The sequence below is a fragment of the Lonchura striata genome, chromosome 1, assembly GCF_050655825.1.
Source record: "Lonchura striata isolate lonStrDom1 chromosome 1, ASM5065582v1, whole genome shotgun sequence".
Taxonomy (NCBI): Eukaryota; Metazoa; Chordata; class Aves; order Passeriformes; family Estrildidae; genus Lonchura; species Lonchura striata.
In genome coordinates, this window is record NC_140703.1 from 53724838 (window position 1) to 53745086 (window position 20249).

At 33.6% G+C, this 20249-nt stretch overlaps 1 protein-coding gene across 1 annotated transcript in view; it reads left to right on the plus strand.

Annotated features, from left to right (window-relative positions):
• KLHL1 (kelch like family member 1) overlaps window positions 1–18731 on the plus strand; it is a 197657-nt gene extending 178926 nt beyond the window's left edge. The window contains exon 11 of the mRNA XM_021548042.4: window positions 185–18731. Coding sequence (XP_021403717.3) covers window positions 185–244 — 60 coding nt within the window. The 3' untranslated portion in view covers window positions 245–18731. The remainder of the gene's footprint in view (window positions 1–184) is intronic.
• Window positions 18732–20249: the final 1518 nt, after the last annotated feature.

A 20249-nucleotide genomic window follows, 5' to 3' on the forward strand; every position in this document is an offset into this window, starting at 1 on the left:
TAAATTACAATAGTAGCATAATGTGGATTTTATTTATTTTTAGCAATTTATACTCACATTAGTTTTGACCATTTAAAAATAATTTTGACACAGCATTTTGATAATCTTTGCATGGCTTGTTCCTCTTTGGCAATTTTTTGCATGGTTTTTCCTATTCAGTTAATTTGTGTCTGTTTTTCTGCAGATGGCTTCCTTAAATATTGGAAGGGCTGGTGCCTGTGTTGTAGTCATCAAACAACCATGACTTTGTCAGCTCTGCTTAGGATTTTACTGACTGTGAAATGATTATTTTTCTATGAGACAAAGAGAATGATAACTTCACAAGAACAAAGATCTACACAGTGAATACACTGTTGATCACAGACTCAAAGAAGTTTGGAAGTGACAAAGATTAAGTATTTATGCCCTATAAAATCATAAAACTGTTCACAGTCAGTGAACAATAAAGAAACCTCTGGAGTACTGTAGGCGTAAATATGTGAATGTAGGGTAGTAAGTTCAGGTGTCAGGTGTAAATGTGTCCTGGAGAACTGGATAATCACGGGAAATCTACACAAAGAGTGGAAAGGAATATGAAAACAGTTTTCATGGCTGTAAGAGAACTTTAGAAACATGAAAGAAAATTTAATCAATTTTAAACTGTGTTTTTTAAAAGAGAAAAGTGGATAGTAATATAATTTTTTTTTTTTTTTTTTTTGCTGTTCAAGTCTTGTCTTCAAATGGGTTATGTTCTTCTCATTTAAATGAGCAATTTGACTTTATTGAAAAGAAGAGTCAAATGGTCTGGATATTCATAGCAACTGAGCTGTGACTCTAGAGCAGAAAGAAACACAAAACTAAAAGTAGTCTTTTCTTTGTAACTTCAGATTGTACCTCCTCACCCGTTTTAATGCATCTTATAAATGAATCTATTGAGGGGGAATCCTGTGTGTTTAATCAAGTAATATAAAGCAGTCCTGTGGCTGCAGTGGGGCTTTGTTGCAAATATGGGAGTCAAAGAAACAGTTACCTAATTCTTTCTTAATCTTATATTAAATTTAAGCATGTGGGCCCTAACCTCATTGTTTAATGCATCTACTGCATGTTGGAAGCTCATGAAAAGCTGGAAAATTGATCCACTTATTTCACTGCATCATGTTAATGGATGAAACATGACAAGAACAGTCTATAGAGACTCTTCTAACGTTTTAAGAGGGAGAAAAATACTAAATTTTTATTTCTTTCTGATGATTGTACATACACAATTTTGCTTACTTAAAGCTGAAAATTTATGACTTTCCACTTATGACTGAGAATTAACTGCAAGTCAGGAAATCAAAATAAATGCAAGTGGAATAAGGAAAATTAGACCATTTGATCTAATAAATTTCATATGGTAAATATACTAGTGTCATCTGTGCTTCCCTTTAGGGTTGATAATTTTTGCCAATAATGATAGTTTGAGCTTTTGATTTGGCAGTAGATTTGATGCTAATGCTTTTCTCTGCTCAGCTGAATAAGTTAGAACCTAAGGCCACTACTGGAATATGAAATTCTGCTATTCAGGGATGCACAGCTTCTGGGAACAGGGCACCAAATATACTTCTCTAAAGCCTTGCTGATCCCATAAGAAACATTTTATGGCCCAAAAGCAGAAACTTCACAATCCTCTGTCACTAACAATTTTGAGAAGGAATTCTGTTTGCACATAAATGAGTTTTCTTAGTGGAAATCTCTGCAATCATTGGAGATTGAAAAATACGTAGAGCTTCCATCTTGGAATATTTGATTTGAAAATGTGTCTTTTCTTCTAGCTGCATCAGTATGCATGGAGGTTTTTGTTTACTGATGTAAGCTGAACTGCAATTCTGAAGCCTAAGTATATAGATTTAAATCTTTTAAATATTTCTCTGTCCTAATTTGGAATCAGCTGAAAACAATTAAATATTAATTTTCCACAGATAGTTGCCTTTTGAATTGCAATTAGTCTTTCACACACAAGCATGTGAATTTTTTTCCAACTACAACAAGTTGTTGAATAAAAAATGTTACCTCTCTAAAGATTTTGCTTCACATAAACACAAGTTTTGGAGACCAAATGAAGAAGATTCTAGAATTATAACAGTAATTAAATATAGATATTGGCATTTAGAACTCCTACAGAGATATCTAAAGAACTTAGAAATTGAATTTTAATTCTATTCCTAGAACTTTCTTTTGATTTCATTATATTAATACATAATAGAAATATTATTGCTCTACCTATACACAGATCTCCAAAGTTGGATTATTCCTATGGATTTTGTTCTGTGCCAAATTTAAGTGCCTTGATCATTATTTTCTTCCATTTTTCCTAATTTCATTTTTGATTCTCAATTTCCTTTTTTACTTTTTCAATTTACTTTTATTTTACCAAAATTATTCTCATGTGAATTTTTTCAGTCTATTCTACTTTTCTTATTCTGAAACAATAAAATTAGTATTTGTTTTATTTTGATTATGTAAAATCTAGCCACAATAAGAACCAAAATTGCCTTTCATATCTATACAAGTGCTACAAGTTTATTCTAAAGAGAATTTATGAATATTTTTTTCTTTACCATTATGTTTACTTTTACTAAAAAAATAATACTTTTACCTTTTCCTGAAAGGGAATATATTTAAATCCAAGTACTATGTAATTGTAGTCTTAATTTCTGTGGTTCATTAAGACCCATTTTACATATATATATGAGAGTTAAAATTGCTTCCAATACACTAATTGTGCTAAACAATATTAAGTTTACGTACTTAGAAAGTCACGGTCTTTCCAAAAAACAGGTGGCCTTGTTCATCTACCCATGATGTCTTTTCTCTCACATAATTTCTTTGATTTCAAAGCATAAAAATCACATTGAAATCAGAGCTGCAACAAACATTAATTTTACTGAAATCAATGACTAAATTCCTTGTAATGTAGATATTTCCTACTATGTTGGGATCCTTGTATATCTACACATAAAAATGTCAATTAATAGCTATTCTTTAGTGGAGCTCTTTAGTATTGACATTATGTGATCTGATTTTATAGAAAACTTTTCATTGTTATCAAAGTCACAAATAAGCTATGACTATTGTTGCATTTGCTTTAGTTACAATTGTTCAATAATTATTTTAATATATGTTCTTGCAATCAAAATACTGATATTGTTTAAAAATCAGAAGTAAATTTAAAAAAAATTCTTCTACATATAGAACAGACTTTTTATTCATATGAAACTTGTCCAATTATTAAGGCAATATTAAGATGCTTTCAGGGAGTTGCCTGCCTCATTAAAAATTTTCCTCTGTTAAGCTAACATTAATTGATGTAAGGGAACCATTTTAGCATAGACAAAGGATCATTTCCTTGGATACCATTCTCTTCTACAGAAACCTGCTGTCAGGTCAGTCGACCATTATTTTAAAAGTACTTAAGTTAAAATATATCTAGAAGTAGATATTTATTATATCTATAATCTTATCTCTATATATTATTCAAATACTTTCAATATGTTTTGAAGGCCCATATAAATTCACTTAAATGTGTTTATGTCTTAAATATTTTCTATTATTTCAATAAAAGTAACTGACAAAATAAATTTCAGGTTATGCAAGTTTTAATAACTCAAACCTTGATGTCCATGAGCAAACACCAGAAATGCTGAGCATTGTGATTATGAATGAAATACACTCTTTTCACAAGAGAATTTATATTCTGGAAAACTTTCCTTATTATTTTGCACACAATGAGCTGGGGAAAAAAAAAAGTGAACTATGACCTATGTTATCTATGAATTTGCATTAGTTATTTTATCAGGAATATATAGAGAAGGCATACACAAAAACTTCAGAAAAGTTCCTGTAACATTTATCAAATAGCAGTAATAGATTACATCATTTAAATTCTCACAGTATAAAATTATTGGATTTTTTGCATTTACTGCTCCAAGAAAATATGCATACACTGGGTAATGCAGGCTCACTGCCAGATCAGAATCTCAGTATGTTAAAGTAACTTCAGATATATTTCTTCAAAAACAGATTATCCATGCAGTATATCTGTTCTAACTTAAATGAGAATGCATAAAATATTCAGCAGAATAATTATTCTACAGCATTATTCTAAATCCAGTGTAAAGCTGCTCAAATTGGCATAACCTTTCAATTCATTGCAAATTCCCTCATTATAGTTCTGCTTCATAGTTCATGGGGACTGGGTACACTTCAGGACAGAGAAACTACTGAAAATCATTAAATCAGCATAAGTTTGATTTCCATGTGCAGGACTACAGCTGTCACACATTAAACCATAAAGAAAATTACTAACATGTGTAAGAATTGTAGTGACAGGGAACAATAGTGCTTCGAGTCACTGGCTATTCACAGCTTCACCGTGGGGAATCTATGCAGCTGCCAATGTCATCACGCACTAAGGGTTGAAAAAGTAGCAAAGCTGAGGTATAAGCAACTTACACTTCTATCACCCCATACTTTCCCAGATTTCCCATGATGATCAAAAAATGCACAAAAACTAAAATAATGATGATAATAAATCCTCTCTTGCAGAAATCTAGTACTGGTCAGAATCAGAATTAGGTCTGTGAACCAGGTTGATGTTCAATATTCTTCACTTAGGTGGCCTACGTTGTGTGTTAAGTCTGGTGATATCTTTAGTGTCATCTTTCTAATGTCCCCAACAAAAGTATCATCAGAGCAGGGCTGCCTTTGATGGCATCCAGTAAGGAATAATGTTCCAAAGGGGAGATGTTTCCATTAAATAGATGAGCATTCAGTCTAGTCACCCCCACATAAGTGTCTGATACCATGTAAGATGCCCAAAACTAAGTTGTCCACACTGGGCTGGCACATATGACACAGATGAAGTTATGGAGTGGTAACAGAAGTTTAAATGGGCTGTAAAGTATCCCAGATGATATTAGATACCTTTTTGTAGGCAAATGGAATCTATATCTATGATCGCTCATATATATATATATATATATATATATATACACATATATATATATATATATGTATATATATATATATATATATATATATATATATATATATATATATATATATATATATATATATATATATACATATGCATATGCACCCAGTGCCACTAGTTATTTGAAATTTCTAACAACCCACCTGCATGATAGGACAGCCAGAATTTAAAAATATTTTACTTTAGGTAGCTTAAACCTCAAAATATTAACTTTGATTTTCCAATGAATCATACAAATAGTAAACATAGGTGTGATATTAATTAATATTCATTAATGTTTGGACGTATGGGAAATGCTAACTTTTAGAGATCCTCTTTATAAGGAAAATGATCTTTTTTTGCATCATTTCAATCAAAAATGTGTTCTATAAGCAAGTGAGGAGTAAATCACCCTTACTCAACAGTTATTGAAAAAAATCACTTACATTAGTTGCTACTACCTAATCTAAACTTTTTGGGTTTGTTTTTCTATTTAACAGTAAAGTGTTTCTGAATGCAATTCTGTAAAGGTTTGGGTGGCACATTTCAGTCACATAGTGGAAAATCTCACATATAGACACACTGTGAAAACAGACTATTTAGCTTAGGTTTTTGGGTGCTTTATTTTTATTTTTTGCACATCTATATATTTTCCATGATATCAAGTAATTTTAAATGGTAATTTGTTCCTCTTGAAATGTAAAAGAGAAAGACTTGCTATAGCAGGCTGAATGAATAAATATCCATCTTGTAATAAAGAGGGTTCTACTGTGCAAATGTCCATATCAGAATTATACAACCAAAGGATTTTCTTATAGCCAGAGTAGAAAAATCACTACTTCCAGGACATGATTCATCTCATTAATAGGTGAAATAAATCACACTTTGAAAATGTGTTTCTCTCAATTGACAGCAAAAGTGCCTAAAATGACTAGTTCAGACAGAATTACTTAGGTTGGATAAGATGCATCTCTACCCTTTGATAAATGCCTAGAAGGAACTGCCCCCACAAACATTTATTTCTAATAAATATGACAGGAATTTAATTTAGAATATAACTCCAAGACTCAAATATGCATTGAACTAAAATTTCCATGTTCTGATATCAAACACTCTTAGATATTCAGAGAGTGGATAATTTGGAGTTTTCAAATTATATGCAAAGGAAGCAGAAGATATCTCTTTGTTAACCTGGGAGAAAAAGTGTTCAGAAAATTGCAGTTTAAGCTGCTGGTTACCTACATTTTTAGATATATTTGAGGGATAAGGGAGCAATTTAATACAGTAACCTGCAAAACATATCTATATAATTAAACTTCACAAACTTTCAAAACATGAAATAGGATTATTTTAAAACAGGATTGCTATTATCAATGGTCATCATTACACCAGGCCCTTGTGTGGTCAGAAAAAAACTGAAGAAAAGCAGACACCTCCCACCAGATGGGTTATCTCAGCCAAATGTAGGCATACAGAAAAAACACCTGTTTTCCTTTTTTTTATTAAAGGTATCAATGAGAAATAAACAGATTTGGGCACCTAAATTAGTAGAAATACAAAAAAAAAAAAATGAAGTGTAGAAAAATGCTAATACTATGATCTGTCTGCAATTATAAATCTGCTTGATTTGTTTATAGATTTATCTACATTATCATTTATCTCACAAGTAGTTTACACCATACAACCTATTCTTTGACAGCTCTATGTATATAGACAAATAAAGAGATATTTTGTGTGATCAAATTCAACTTTTGAAATAACATCCATTGTTCGGCTAATGTAGGTGAATTTCTTGTTCTTATGAAAGTTCAATGTTTTGTGCAGTTCTGTAAAGAGTGCATAAGCACTGAATTTATTTTTCATTTCATTATAAACTGTAAAATGTTTAGCACCTTCTAAAATCACAGACCATATTCTTTACTCTTTAATTTGATTATTCCATTTTTCAAAATTGTGGCTATATTTTACGTAAGACATTTTTATGAAACATATGTTTATGTGTCTGGAATATGTCAGGATTCTGCTGGAATGAGATTACAAAACACACAAGCTTTACAAATGTATTTTCTATGTCACATACTTAACATATCTTTGGCTCTGTTTAGTTGACTTTAGGAAACAGACTCAGAGTTCTTAAAAAGTATATATATTAAGAAAATGAAAACAAGATTTTTGTTTAAAGAATTTAAAGGACAAACTTGCTTGGCTGCTATCATTCCCCTCTTCCCTCCTAAAAAGCAACAACAAAAATAAACAACCAAAAAAAATCCGGATAAATTCTAAGTCCTTTTTAATTTCAGTGTACATTCAATAATTTATATTGTCATACATTATAATTATTTTTAAAATTAGAATTAGAGGAAGAGCTGCTACCAAGCTGACACAGAAGTAACTGTTATGCACAGATGAAAGGTCATCATTAATTGGGGAAATAAAACCTAATTTTTCTAGAATGGCCTAGTAAACACAAAGTGTCAGCAGACTTATGCTAATAGATGCCTGATTCTTTAACTAAAATGCTTCTGCCTTCACCTTGCATACCAAAAGAGTTTGTATCAGATTGTGGCTGGTTGCTTTGGGGGAGAATCTGGAAAATGAGGTCTGAGTCTTTAATGCAAGAGGAACGCTGTTAAAGCAGGAATTATGTGGTTAACAGCATGTCACAAATATAAAATTTCCAGACCTGTCATATAAGCATGCAACTGTTTGCAGATGTATTATTGGATTTTTGCATCAAACGGATCCAGTCAGAAGTTTTGAAGTTTTAGCTGAAAACAAAATAAGTATTGAATTAATAACTTGGGATGTTGACATATGAGTTTACTTAGTATGGAAGAGGAAAGGCACAACAGAGCAAAATAAGTGAACAATGTTTTGGAATGTAAGACAATAAATACATTAAGAAAATGTATAAATATGGTTGTAAATACATTCAAGCTGTCCTAAGTTTTGCAATATTTGCAGAGCAGTTTACTGAATGTTATGCTTTCACCATGGTTCTGTTTTATCTTGGACATGTATGTATAGAATGCAAGTGAAGACAATAGAGCACAATGTTAAACTCTTAACCTGACTTTGTTTGACGCAAACTGTTTCTAAGAAATTTAATATTTAAAATGTCACTGTACAAAAATAAACATGTCTGTTTTTATGTGTTGCAGAGGTGATTCTTTTAAGTGAATATGATAACACAATTAGGGGTTCAGCTTGCATATGTTAAACTTGCCCATACACAGTTTCACATGTGTAGAACTAAAAGGCAAGGATCTTAAGACTCTGATAAATATTACAATTTGTTGTTTATCCTTTTCTGAAGTCACACTATCAAGAATATAATGGCATGACAAATAACATCATTAAAAATTCATACTTTCAAGATTTTTTTTGATCATTTTTTATTGGAAAAAACAAATGAACTTCTTTCTCTCAAAAAGAAAAAGAAGTCCACATGCAGAGCTATGTGATTTAAGTAGACTAAGATCATGACCTGCAAGTGAGTCTTATATGCTGTTCAATATTATCAATAAGAAAATAAATTTTCAGTGGAAAGAAATATACCTGTTCAGGCAAAACAGCTGTCTTGAGTCACATGTGTTTGAAGAGTTTTCTTGAATCACACATATTTGGAATGGTTTAGTGTCCAAAATGTTAACCTGGGGTATAAAATAAATCTGTGTTATAGGACCTTGTTGTAATTCATATTTCTTCACTCTACCTCCAGATTCCATATTTCTTTTAGAGTGAGATCCAGCTGCACTCTACTGTCTGGGTAGACATTTCAGATTGACTGAGATTCAATTTTTTTTCTGAGTTTTCATGTGTAATTTCAGAGAATCATGTATTCTCTGTTTTTTAAATCCATTCCCTGACTCTGTGAAGTGGATCATGGTATCCTTAAAATGCACAGGACTTATGAGAAGATACAGTAAAATATATTGAAGAAGATATGAGAGGTATGCATGACAGGCTGAAAATTCTGCCAAAGTCAAGTTTGAATAGAGACTCCTGAAGCAAAAGAATGCATGTGCTAGAATTTTCATTAAGTAATTTCAAACTCCTTGGAGAGACAAATACTTTAGACATGAGTGCACCAATAAGCACAAATTTTGTATAACTGATATCAGGCTTTTGGTGGTGGACAGTTTAAATGCAGAAACTTTGCTGAGAATGTATTTCTCTTTAACATCTATCTTAACCTACTTTGGATGAGGGCTGAAGTGTCAAAATTATTTTTTATAAGAGATGCTAGAAAATATTTAAACAATAAATTCTTCTTGTGTTCAACAGAGTTTAACTTTGGATATAATTAACTTTTGAGACTTAATTTACTTTTCTTGTGGTCTCAACATTTCTCTAGAGTAATATAGAGTCAAAAAATGGGTAATTATTTATGATTCAAATTAATGAAAAGGAGGTTGTCAAAAGCAGCCATACATTCTACATCATATTAATTCATGGAACTTTTGATCTACCAATACAGTACATTGCAAAACCTGTCTGACCTATTAACATAACTTTCCAAAAGAAATACAGTGGCACTTGAGCCCTGATCACTGTATTTCAGATCATAAACTAAGTAATATAAAAAGGTTCTTAGGATCAAAAACCATTCTTTAATAGGAGGAGACACTTTATTTATTAAACAGAGATATTGAATTATTTAATACTTAATGGTGTAAGATTCAATTTTGAATCCTCATATGAAAATGTCAGACCTGTGAAGAAATTATATATATGCTTTCCTACTACTTACTCTTTTATGTATACTTTTGTCCTTTTTTTAAACCATATTTCATCCTACTCTCAATTCCAGCTTTCTGTTCCATTCATATGATAATTTTCTTCCTTTTAGTAAATGCTACTGTTTTGTGTTTCCCTCCTTTTCTCAATTTTCTTCTTATTGTAGCATTCTACCTGATCTCTGGGAACTTAATTTTTCTTACTGATTCTTATTATCATGGGTTGCAATATCTCCTGTGTCACTTTTATCTTGACCTCGTAGATCTGTTTTCCTTCTCAGTACTTTTCCTTCAAATTCCTCTATTTTTCTACATATGTACATATACATAATCAAGAAGTCCTGCTTGATTGTCTTGAAATTTTATTATTACAGCCATCCATACTTTTAAATTCTTTCCTTTTGTCCTATTATAAGTATTTGTCTTGGTTTGACAAGACAGGAGTCTGTGAAAGAGGGCAAAGCCTCCTGTGCAATGGAGAAAGCAAACCCCCCTCCCTCCGAATTACCAGGATCTTTAAATTAAAAGGTTCTCAGGCAAAGATATGGGAATGGGAGTAACAATTCTTTACTAGGAGAAAACTAGATAACAATTTAAAAAGGCAAATGCAATCAGTACAAACAAAACTAGTGAAAAAAGTCCACAACCTGAGGATTCGGGGTGCTGGTATCAGTCCGGTTGAAATTATAGCTGCTCCTCTTGCAGTGGCTGATGAATTGCAGCTGCAGTGGTGATCTTTAGAAGGGTATAGTTTTCCTCTGAAGATCTGGTGGCAGTGGGGCCGGTCTTCCTCTGCGCCGGGGCCGCCTCTGAGCTCCGCCACCGTCGCCTCAGCGCGCTCCGGCTGCTTCTCTGCGAAATCCCGCAAAGAGAGCAGGAGCTGCTTCTCTGCGAGTGCCGCCGAAGGAGCTGCTTCTCTGGCAATCCCCCAAAGAGAGAGCTGCTCTGTCCCCAAAAAGGTACCCCCTTATACCATAAAGGAGTGCTTGGCTTCCCCCTCTGGGTGGAACCTCTCACAATGGGATGGTGTTACATTTACCAGCCCGGCAGTGAGTCAGTCAATAGTGTATAAACAAACCATTGCCTCTATGGGGCAAACCATTGTCTTTGGGAGAGATAACAAACCTGCCCCAACCTCCAACAGATGGCAAATAGAATACAAGCTTATCTCACAAACCAGGACATTATCCACCCCTTATTCTATTTCCATCTGCACACAGTGAAATCTTACACCCAGTTCTCTCTTAAGACCAAGTTTCCCTGTGGTACACAGCGGGTCTCCCCATCTTTCTGCATTACCCACCAAGTGTAACCAGGTCCTTGAGCAAAGACAATCCCACGAATGGGTTGGTCTTTGCCTGAGGTGGGATTAATCCAAACAGTTTTCCCTAAAATACCTTTCATATGTATTACAGGGACCTTATCTCCATCTACGGTGTGTAAGGGTTCTGACTGGGCAGGGCCAGCTCGATTGATGAGGACGAATTATTAGTAATATTGACCTACAAAAAAGAAAATAATTGCTAATTATACAGTCATAAAAGCTTTGTTTTCCTTTGTACCATATTTTGTACTATAACTTCATATACTCATGCTGCTAAACAAATTGCATAATTTCCCTGTCAGGAAGAGTTCATATATATAAAAGCAAGTTAGTACTCTTCATTTTCCTCTAATAATTGTGTTCTATAAAACTGGGAGGGGTTGAACAGGGAGATTCAGACTCTACAAGGGATTCTTGTTAAGCACAGTGAAATTAAGAACTACAATCACCAGCTGCAAAGCAAAGTCAGGGAAAATTGGTAGACAACAAAGAGAAAATAATTATTTACAGGGCCAGACTGGCCAGGAAAAAAATATATATTTAGAGGAGTTAAGCAAAAAATGTAGACAGAAAATAAAAAAGGTGTTTAAGTAGGAGAAGATTAAATTTATGGAACTACCTTTTAACAAAAGTGCTTAGAAGTTAACTGGAAAATTGATTAATAAACTCCAAAGGACATAAACCCTACATTATTCCTATATCAGATTATTTTATCACAATTTGTCACGGTCACCAATTGTCCTGGGAGGACTCTGCAACTTCAAAAAGTAAGTTTTGGAAGTTTGTCAATAAGACGTACCTAAAGCTGCTGCCATTCCTTGCAAATCAGAAATGTAAATGAAGATTTTCAATATTATAGCAGCTTTTCTAATAACATCCACAAAGTTCTCTTATCCTCTTTTTGCAGCAACATATTATTTCTACTGGGAAAATATGCAGAAATTAATTATGTTAGTATCTTGATCCACAAGTTCATTTGGCCCAAGGACTGTAAAAAATGCTGCTTTGTGAATTCACAATGCTACACTCTCTCTGTAGCCTCATGTTAACTTTTAGATTTGCTATACTCATCAGCCTTGCAGCTGGTGCCCCAGCTATGATGAGGGGATTTCACAGAACACAATCTCCACATTGCTGCGAATGTGTCATTAAGCAGCAAAGAATGAAAGGTTCATTGAGCCAGAGAGAGAGCATGAGCACCAGTGTGAGAAGGAATATGACTTTCTAATCTATTAATCTGGGCATTCATCATACCAAATTTCTGGGGTTTAGCTCTGCATAAAATGTTTCATATATTACATTTTGTAGTTTATGATCCTTTAACATTAAAAAGATATTACACAAAATAATCATTAATGAAATGTAGTCCTGGATCTTCTCATTTTCAGAATTTCCTCTTATCTAATTTAGGTAGTTCTAATCACTTATATGCTGATTGGCTATGTTCCCTTCTTAGATTAGTTTAGATTCCTGATCCTGGACAGTTTTAGGTACATGAGCTTATATTTACACTCTCTGTACAGTTATATTCCTAATTTACCTCTTTAAATTACTTAGGCCAAAATGATGAAGATAAACCCAGATATTCAACTTCCAGGAGATTTACTAATAGAAGTTCTAAGTAATTTTAATACAGTCCCATGGACCTGTATTTCATCAGAGGAAGTTCACTTATAACCAGTACATATTGTATAAATTTCTTCTTAAAAAATGAAATAGCCACTCCCACCTCCCCTACATTTTCATTATAGATGTGAAGTTTAAAGATCTTATAGTATTTGGAAGCATAGCAAAAAAATGGCAGCTTAACAACAAGAAGGCCTACTATGAATCTAAAGCAATTTCCAGAATTTTAAAGGTCCAAAGAAATAAAACTGTGGGTAAATTTCTGAAGACAAATATGGTATCTTTGAAGCAATGGAAATAAATTTCCTTGACTGTATCCAAGATAGAAGATAAGAATGTATTGTAGTGAGTATGCTTTCTTGCATCGTCTAACCTACACTACTAGTATCAGGAAACTGGTAAATCTCTAAAACAAAGAAAAACTTTGAATTTTAAAACCTGGTTAGCAGATATAAAACAAAAATCAAAGTGGAAATTATTAATTTATTTTTATCAAAATCTATGGTGACACTTGTCTATAATGGCAGTCTGTGACCTGTAGTGAGTCAAGGAATCAAGCAGCTGTAGGGGTTATTTTTCATTTTTATTGTGTTTTGCATAGCTTAACTACCTATGTTACATACATCATTCATGCAGATTTTATTGGTGTTGGTTTTAAAATTCAGAAAATTAGTTTAATTCAGAACATTAAAGAACAAAAAATTGGTGGTTTTTTCCTTCTCTGTCTCTTTTTTTTTTCTTTTTGATGGTATTTTATTGCAAGACAATGATATTCATCAAACAGGCAGACATAAAAGAGAGCCTGTCTGACCACAGGCAGAGTTCTTCACAGTTTGACAGATGCCTTCATCTGATGCCTGGTACCATTACATCAAGATACATTTGGGGGATAAATTACGAAAACAAATACAAAGCTCAGCCTGTCTGAAACTGCCTTTGAAGAGTTTGATAAATCCCATAGTTGTATAAGATAAACACAATAGTGATCATTAAAATATCTTAGGATTGCCCTAGTATGACACTAGAAAAATATCTAGAACTTCATTAGGTAACTGGGGCCTGTACTGAGCAAACAGCCCCTAAACATCAAGGGACTTCTGTGGCTGATATTATTGGTAAAAAACGGAATTAAAAAATTCCTTTATGGTGTCTTCAGTGTATAAGGAAGAATCAAATGAAGGGCTTTCTGTTGTATCAGAAAGAAAAACATGTTACCTGATGGAAATTAATGGCAGACTTTCAGCTATTTTGAATGTTTCAAAAAGAAGAAGAAAACCTGCCCGTAAGAAGATAGAAATGGCTGCACTATTTTTGGTGAAAGATCCACTGACCTTCTCATTTTATCGTTGAGTAGTGACCAGCACCAGGAGCTTCAGAAAACAAAAGTTACGGGGTTATTTTGTCACCTACTGCTGCCTAACTTTTCTCAGTGCCTGAGAACTGGCGTAGGCAACACAAATTTTTGTGTTCTCAAAAGAGAAAGAATTTCTGCGTTGTAACAAAGAAAGAATGACTTCTCTTTCCTTGTTTTTTCAATCTCTTTTCATTTTATTTTACTTATTATTTTATATAATTCACTATTTTTCATACATGGCATCTTTTTTCAACCTAAAGAGGCTTATTTTCTTTTCATTTTACAGTACTTACTTGGTAGCTTCAGCTATCTTTGTCAATCTGTTGCTGCTTTTTTAAAGGAAATTTTATTATATCATGTTAGATATCATGGTTCCTGAACTAGATCCCATATTTGAAATTTAAATATGTCCTGAAGGTTCAGTGGCATCAGTATGTTTACTGTTTTTCTTTTATTTTATTAGAAAGTTGTGAGATATTTACCTTTCACATGGCTGCACATTGCGATGATGATATTGCAGATTTTTAAAGATTATATAATCTTTTTTTTATTAAGATCATTAGATTTATTTGTAAGATCCCTTCCCTAAGAATAGATAATTTAGAAATGTTTATAATTTGTTTTAATAAAGACCATTTTCCACACAGGTTTATACATATTGACCTTTAATTTTATCTTTTTACTAAATTATTAGAACACTCAATTCAGGATTTGGTTTTACAGTCAAGCATAATTTTTTATCAGTTGCAAATGTAATAATCTTTCACCCATTTGTTTTAAATCCCTGTTGTGATCTTGGTGTCATCCCATGATGGCTTAGTTTCTTTAATAAGATTTACATCATCTTAAAAGGTTTTGGAAATCAAGGTGCACTTTATTGAAAAATGTCTTTCAAACATTTCTAATCTATTTTTCTAGTGTGACTTCCTCTAAAATAAAAAATATTGACTCTTCCTGATATTTTTTAAACTAATAATATTATTCTTTACCAACATTTCTAACATTCACAGTTATGTAAAACTCAGACCTAATTGTATGCAGATATTCATATGCCCACAAATCTTCATATTAACTCGTGTATTACTTTTCATATGTCGTTCCCAAAGGTAAATTAAAGCCAGTCTTATTTTTTAACAATTTTGTATCTGGCTTCCTTTAACACTCTGGGGTGAATACCTTTTGCTACTGGAAATCTGAGTATTTTACTTCATTGATTATTACTGGGTCTATTCTGGTGATACCTGTCTTTAATGAAAGCTCTGTCTCATAAAGGAAAAATTCAAAATAACAAATTTCCAGAACTCCTCCATAAGAAATGTAAACTACTGAAATAGTTCCATTTCCTACAAATGTGGAGTTTCTTCACAATTCTTGCATGTTCTTTTATATCATGATCATCTGTGCACATGGTAAATTAGTTTGTCATTCTTCTGAATCTGAGAAGTTTAAATTTGTTCCTTTTAATAAGTTAGAAGAAGTATTTTCTCAAATTTTCTTTTTGCAATTTTCATTAAGGATTTATATTTGTCTTTTGTTTCTTTGTTTCATTTTATCTTTTACCAATTGAAGATTTCTTTTACTTTACACACATATCTCCTTTTTATTCCCAACAATTTAAATTTTTGGAGTTGGTTTTGATAAGTGGCAAATATTTTCATTGAGGTGCCAATGCTCAGTAGGATGTAAATTGTGAAGTCATATAATAAAGTCTTTATGTCCATGTTTCTCTTTTTACTTTTTCTTTTCAATTGTGTGGCATTCTCTAGTAGCACTAGGAAGACACTGCTTGCTTCAAGTTGGTATGATAAACATTTGAAAATATTGTACAGCTTCAAGTATTTAATCTTTCACTTTTAAGCTTTACTTTCAGAAAGGTAAAATGTATAATGTAAGATTTATGTGTCTATCTAATGACATTAATCCTTGCAATAAGAATTACCAATTCATAGGAAAAAATTCTGTAGCAGGTATGTTGTTTTCAAATGATAGAACATTGTAATGGCCACAATGGTTCCATAAAATATTATATCAAAAAGCAGAAAGAATTTTGTTTATTTTAACAAAAAAATATTAAAAATATGTCAACAATGTAAGATACATGACTGAAGGCTTTTAAGGCCTAATACAAGACAAATATTGTGGTATGACAATCTTTGCTATCAGAGTTAATAATGAATACTGAACAGGTTTCTGATGCATGAAATACACAATATATGAAATTTTCATCACATTTTTGTCAGTTGCCTTGAACTAAGAAAAGAAAAATGTAAATTGACTTTGACAAGCTCACTACTTAGTCTCTGCATGAAAATAAGCTGGATGTGGTAAGTTTAATCATAATCTTTTCAATAAGTATGCTTAAATAAAAACTCATAAGGCTATAAAGATGAGCTTGTATTTTTAAAACTTCAAGACAAGTTTATTAAAATGAATAATAAGATATCAGACAGGGATATATGTGGTGCTACTACAACAGAGAAAAAGTTAAATGTCTCACATTTTTGTTCAGAGAGTGGGTCTGGTGTATAAAAGAGAAGTCTTAGCATTAGAACAGTTGTGGAAAGCATAGTAGATTTAGGAAAACCAGAATTCTTTCTGCATGGTGTTTCCTTAAGACTATCTGGGTACTCCTTGCAACTTTGTGTTTAGTACAGAAAGTAAAGAAATCATTAGAGAAGTGCTGAAGTGACATTGGGCTATCAGGAAATGTGATTATTTGAAACATGTAATAAAATAATTTTTTAGACCTTTTAGATATGTCAGACATGGGACACTGTTTTTTTATAGACCAGAAAAAAGAAGGTTTAAGGAAAAAATATAATAAATTACTTTAAATGTAAAATAAATTTGCATTAATATGCGTGCTTGCCATTTATAAAATTCTATGGTGAGAGTCTTACTGAAAAAGAAAAATTAGTATAGTAAAAAATTAAATTAAATTATTTTATTCAATGTCTGTTTTTCTCTCAACTCCTTAAACATGTCTCAGCAAATCACCCTTTTTCACAGTCCTTCTCAGTCTTGTCTTCATGATTTTTCCTTTTTTCTCCTAGTTCTTTGGTCTTCCATTTCTACAGTCCTTCCTTAACACTGAAGGAAAAGTTACTGTATTCAAACTCCTTCTTACTTATATTCTTCTCTGAAATTCCATGTTCCACAATAATCCTCCCTTCTCTTCCTATTCCATTCTATAGTGTTTAACTCTCTTCAGCCATATTTTAATTTATTAATGTTAAGGCATGGAGAGAAACTATTCTTCAAAGCAAATGGCTTTTTTAGGCTGTAAAGGAAGAAGGAATAAGAATATTTCATAGGATCTAGCCATGCCTCAAGGTTGTCTGATTTTTTGCATAAGGTAAACTAATTTAGATAGGGAAAGAGAAGCAATACTAGAATTTTCTCATTCTCATTACTATTGTCGTGGTTTGACACGGAAAGATATTTTTTTCCGGAAGGAAGGGGTCAATTTAGATATTGACCAATTGAAAGTAGACACGCCTCTGAGAACACAGAGGGGTTGAAAGCAGAATTCCCGGGGGAACTCACTCTCTTTGGTTCCGGTCAGCGTGCAGTGCAAACCTCCCCTGCCCAGCCACAAGCTGGGTGGGAGAGGGGAAGCCCCCATGGCCTGAAAGGTAGGCCCCAAGGGTGGTGGAAGGACTGGAACCGGGCTGGCCCCTGCAGATGGAAGGGTGGAAGAAATCTGGGATGTCTCCATTTCCCCCCCCTGAGTTCCTCTCCCGAGAGGGAGAGAGAAAGCCGCAAGGAAGGAGGAGCGGGGGGAGCTGCTGCAAGGTGCCCAGTTGCGTGGGAGTTGCTGGATGTCCGGGCATCGAGCCATCCTGGGAGTTCGGACTTTTAACCCTTCCTTGAGAAATGAAAGCTTTGTGAATTTTCCTTTCCCCTCCTCGGTTTGAAAGAGAAGAAGAGGGACACCTTGGACCCTGGGATGGGATGTTGGAAGGAGGAATTCTGGATGGGAGGGGGACAAGGAGTGGCTTTTGGCTGGACTTTTCTATGTTAGCCACAACCTGAACCAAATCTTCTCCTTCAAGAGGGACTGTGTTTTGGGAGGATGCCAGTAAGTCAAGAGACCTGCTTCAGCTGAGAAAAAGACAAAAGTGGAGTGAACAGAGAAAAGGTTAGGGGGTTTGTGGTGGCGCCCCCTTTCCCTGGAAAGGAAAGAGAAGAGAAGAAGATCTCTGTTCTTGAGCCCTCGGCCCCAGGGGAAAATGGGGGGGACTGTGGTCCCAAACAATGAAAAACTGAACTGTTGTTTTCTCCCCTCTTGGCAGGGCATCCTTGAAAGGAAAAATCCTAAAGGCAGTGACCATCCATGCATTGGTGGTGAGAGCACTGTGCATGGAAAGGAGAAGGGTCACCATGGCAAACTTTTCTCCGGGCAGTGCCATGTGTGACATGGAAACACAGGATGTGAAGCTGTGTTTCTTGGGGGGTCTGTGGCACAGGAGAGACTCTGTTCCCTCGATGGACTGAGTATTGATTGTTTGGAGGGTGGAAACCTGATTGGGGTCCAGATTGTGTCTCACTGTGGTTTGTTGGAGTTGGGTGGTGGGGGGGAGGAATGTTTTGCAAGGTTTTCATTTGGATCTTTGTGTGGTTTCTTTTTCCCTTCTTTAGTTTTCTCTTTTCTTTTGTAGTGGTAGTTTAATAAAGTTTTTTTCCTGTTATTAAGCTTGGGCCTGCTTTGCTCTATTTATAGATTCCACTTCACAGCATTCAAGGTAGGGATCACATTTTCATGGGGCACTGGCATTGTGCCAGTGTCAAACCATGACAACTATTCATAAGAGGAGTCTAATTAAATAGCTCAGAAACAGATGTGTGATGCATACAACTAAACTTTAGTGAGAGCGATACTACATAAATGTCAACTTTTATCCTAATATAGTTGCAATCTTTAATCATTAAATTTGTTAAATTTGACAGCAGATCTCATGACTCAGAGCAACTTCTGATTTCAGTCATTTACTGTCATGAAACTGATAGTCATAAAATTAGTCTCTAGAAATGTTCATACAGTAAGATAACATCCACTGGAAATTTCCATGCAGTGATTTGTAAACTCATTTCTCCATGATTTTTACCCAATATTCCATGATATTGCTTCCTCTTCCAAGTACTGAATGGCTCATCTTCTGAACTTGGACAAAAAATATTCCTGATTAAAATTTTTCCATAGCAACAAAATATATGAGAATGAAATATTTAAAATAGCAGACCTGTACCTTAAAAATAAAACTAGAATATAGTATTACTACATTTCTGAAATAGGAACATTGTCTTGTATCTCTTTGTTACAGAAGGGAGGAAAAAGTTTATTTTTTCTTGTTGCAAGACAGACATTAAAAGTTAGAGTCTGCTACATGGAAAATCTGAATTCATAGAGGCATCCATGCAAGGAACACAACTGAATCCCATTGGGAAGAAAGAGGAAGGAAATTATTATGTTTAGGATTTTCAAGTGTAAACCTAAAAGATGCAGATGCATGAGATCCACATAGTTTCTGAAGAATCATGGTACTCTGTTTTACTCAAGGAAGAAGACACTGATTGAAAACTGAAAGTTTTCAGTTTAATAGCTTTGCTCCTCTTTAAAGTTTTCGTTTCAACTATGGTTACCACAGTTTGAGTTTTCACTTGGAGAATTAAGATGACAACCAGCAGGGGAGGATTTAAAGCAAGGCTACTCATCCTTAAAAGAGAGATGAGAATGTCTTTATGTGAAGCTGTCTGAAAAGCAGAGACAAAACTTCTCTAATGGTACTGTAATAGTCTCAAGCATTCTTCCTGTTGCTGTAATATCATGAAGGAACATATTACTAGAGCCCTGAAAATTTTGTGCAACATAATACAGGAGCCTCTCCTGGATATATCTTTGTAGGAGCTTGAAATATTGGTCAAATGACCACCCTCTGAAAAGCCTGAAAGGTCAGAACAAATATGAACAAACATTATTTGGGATTATTTTTGGTTTGCTAACATTGCTGAAACAACCTGTAGGAGCAAAATGTTAAAATAAGTAAGTAAGTAATTTTTTTGCAGTATTCAAACACTTAGAAGGTCTTAGAAATAATTTTCTTAGAGGAATCTAGGGGTTGGTAAGAAAAAAGCATATATATATGCCTTCAATCAATGCCAAGTATTTCAGATTTCATAAATAGTCTTCCATAGATATATCTTGGTGAGATA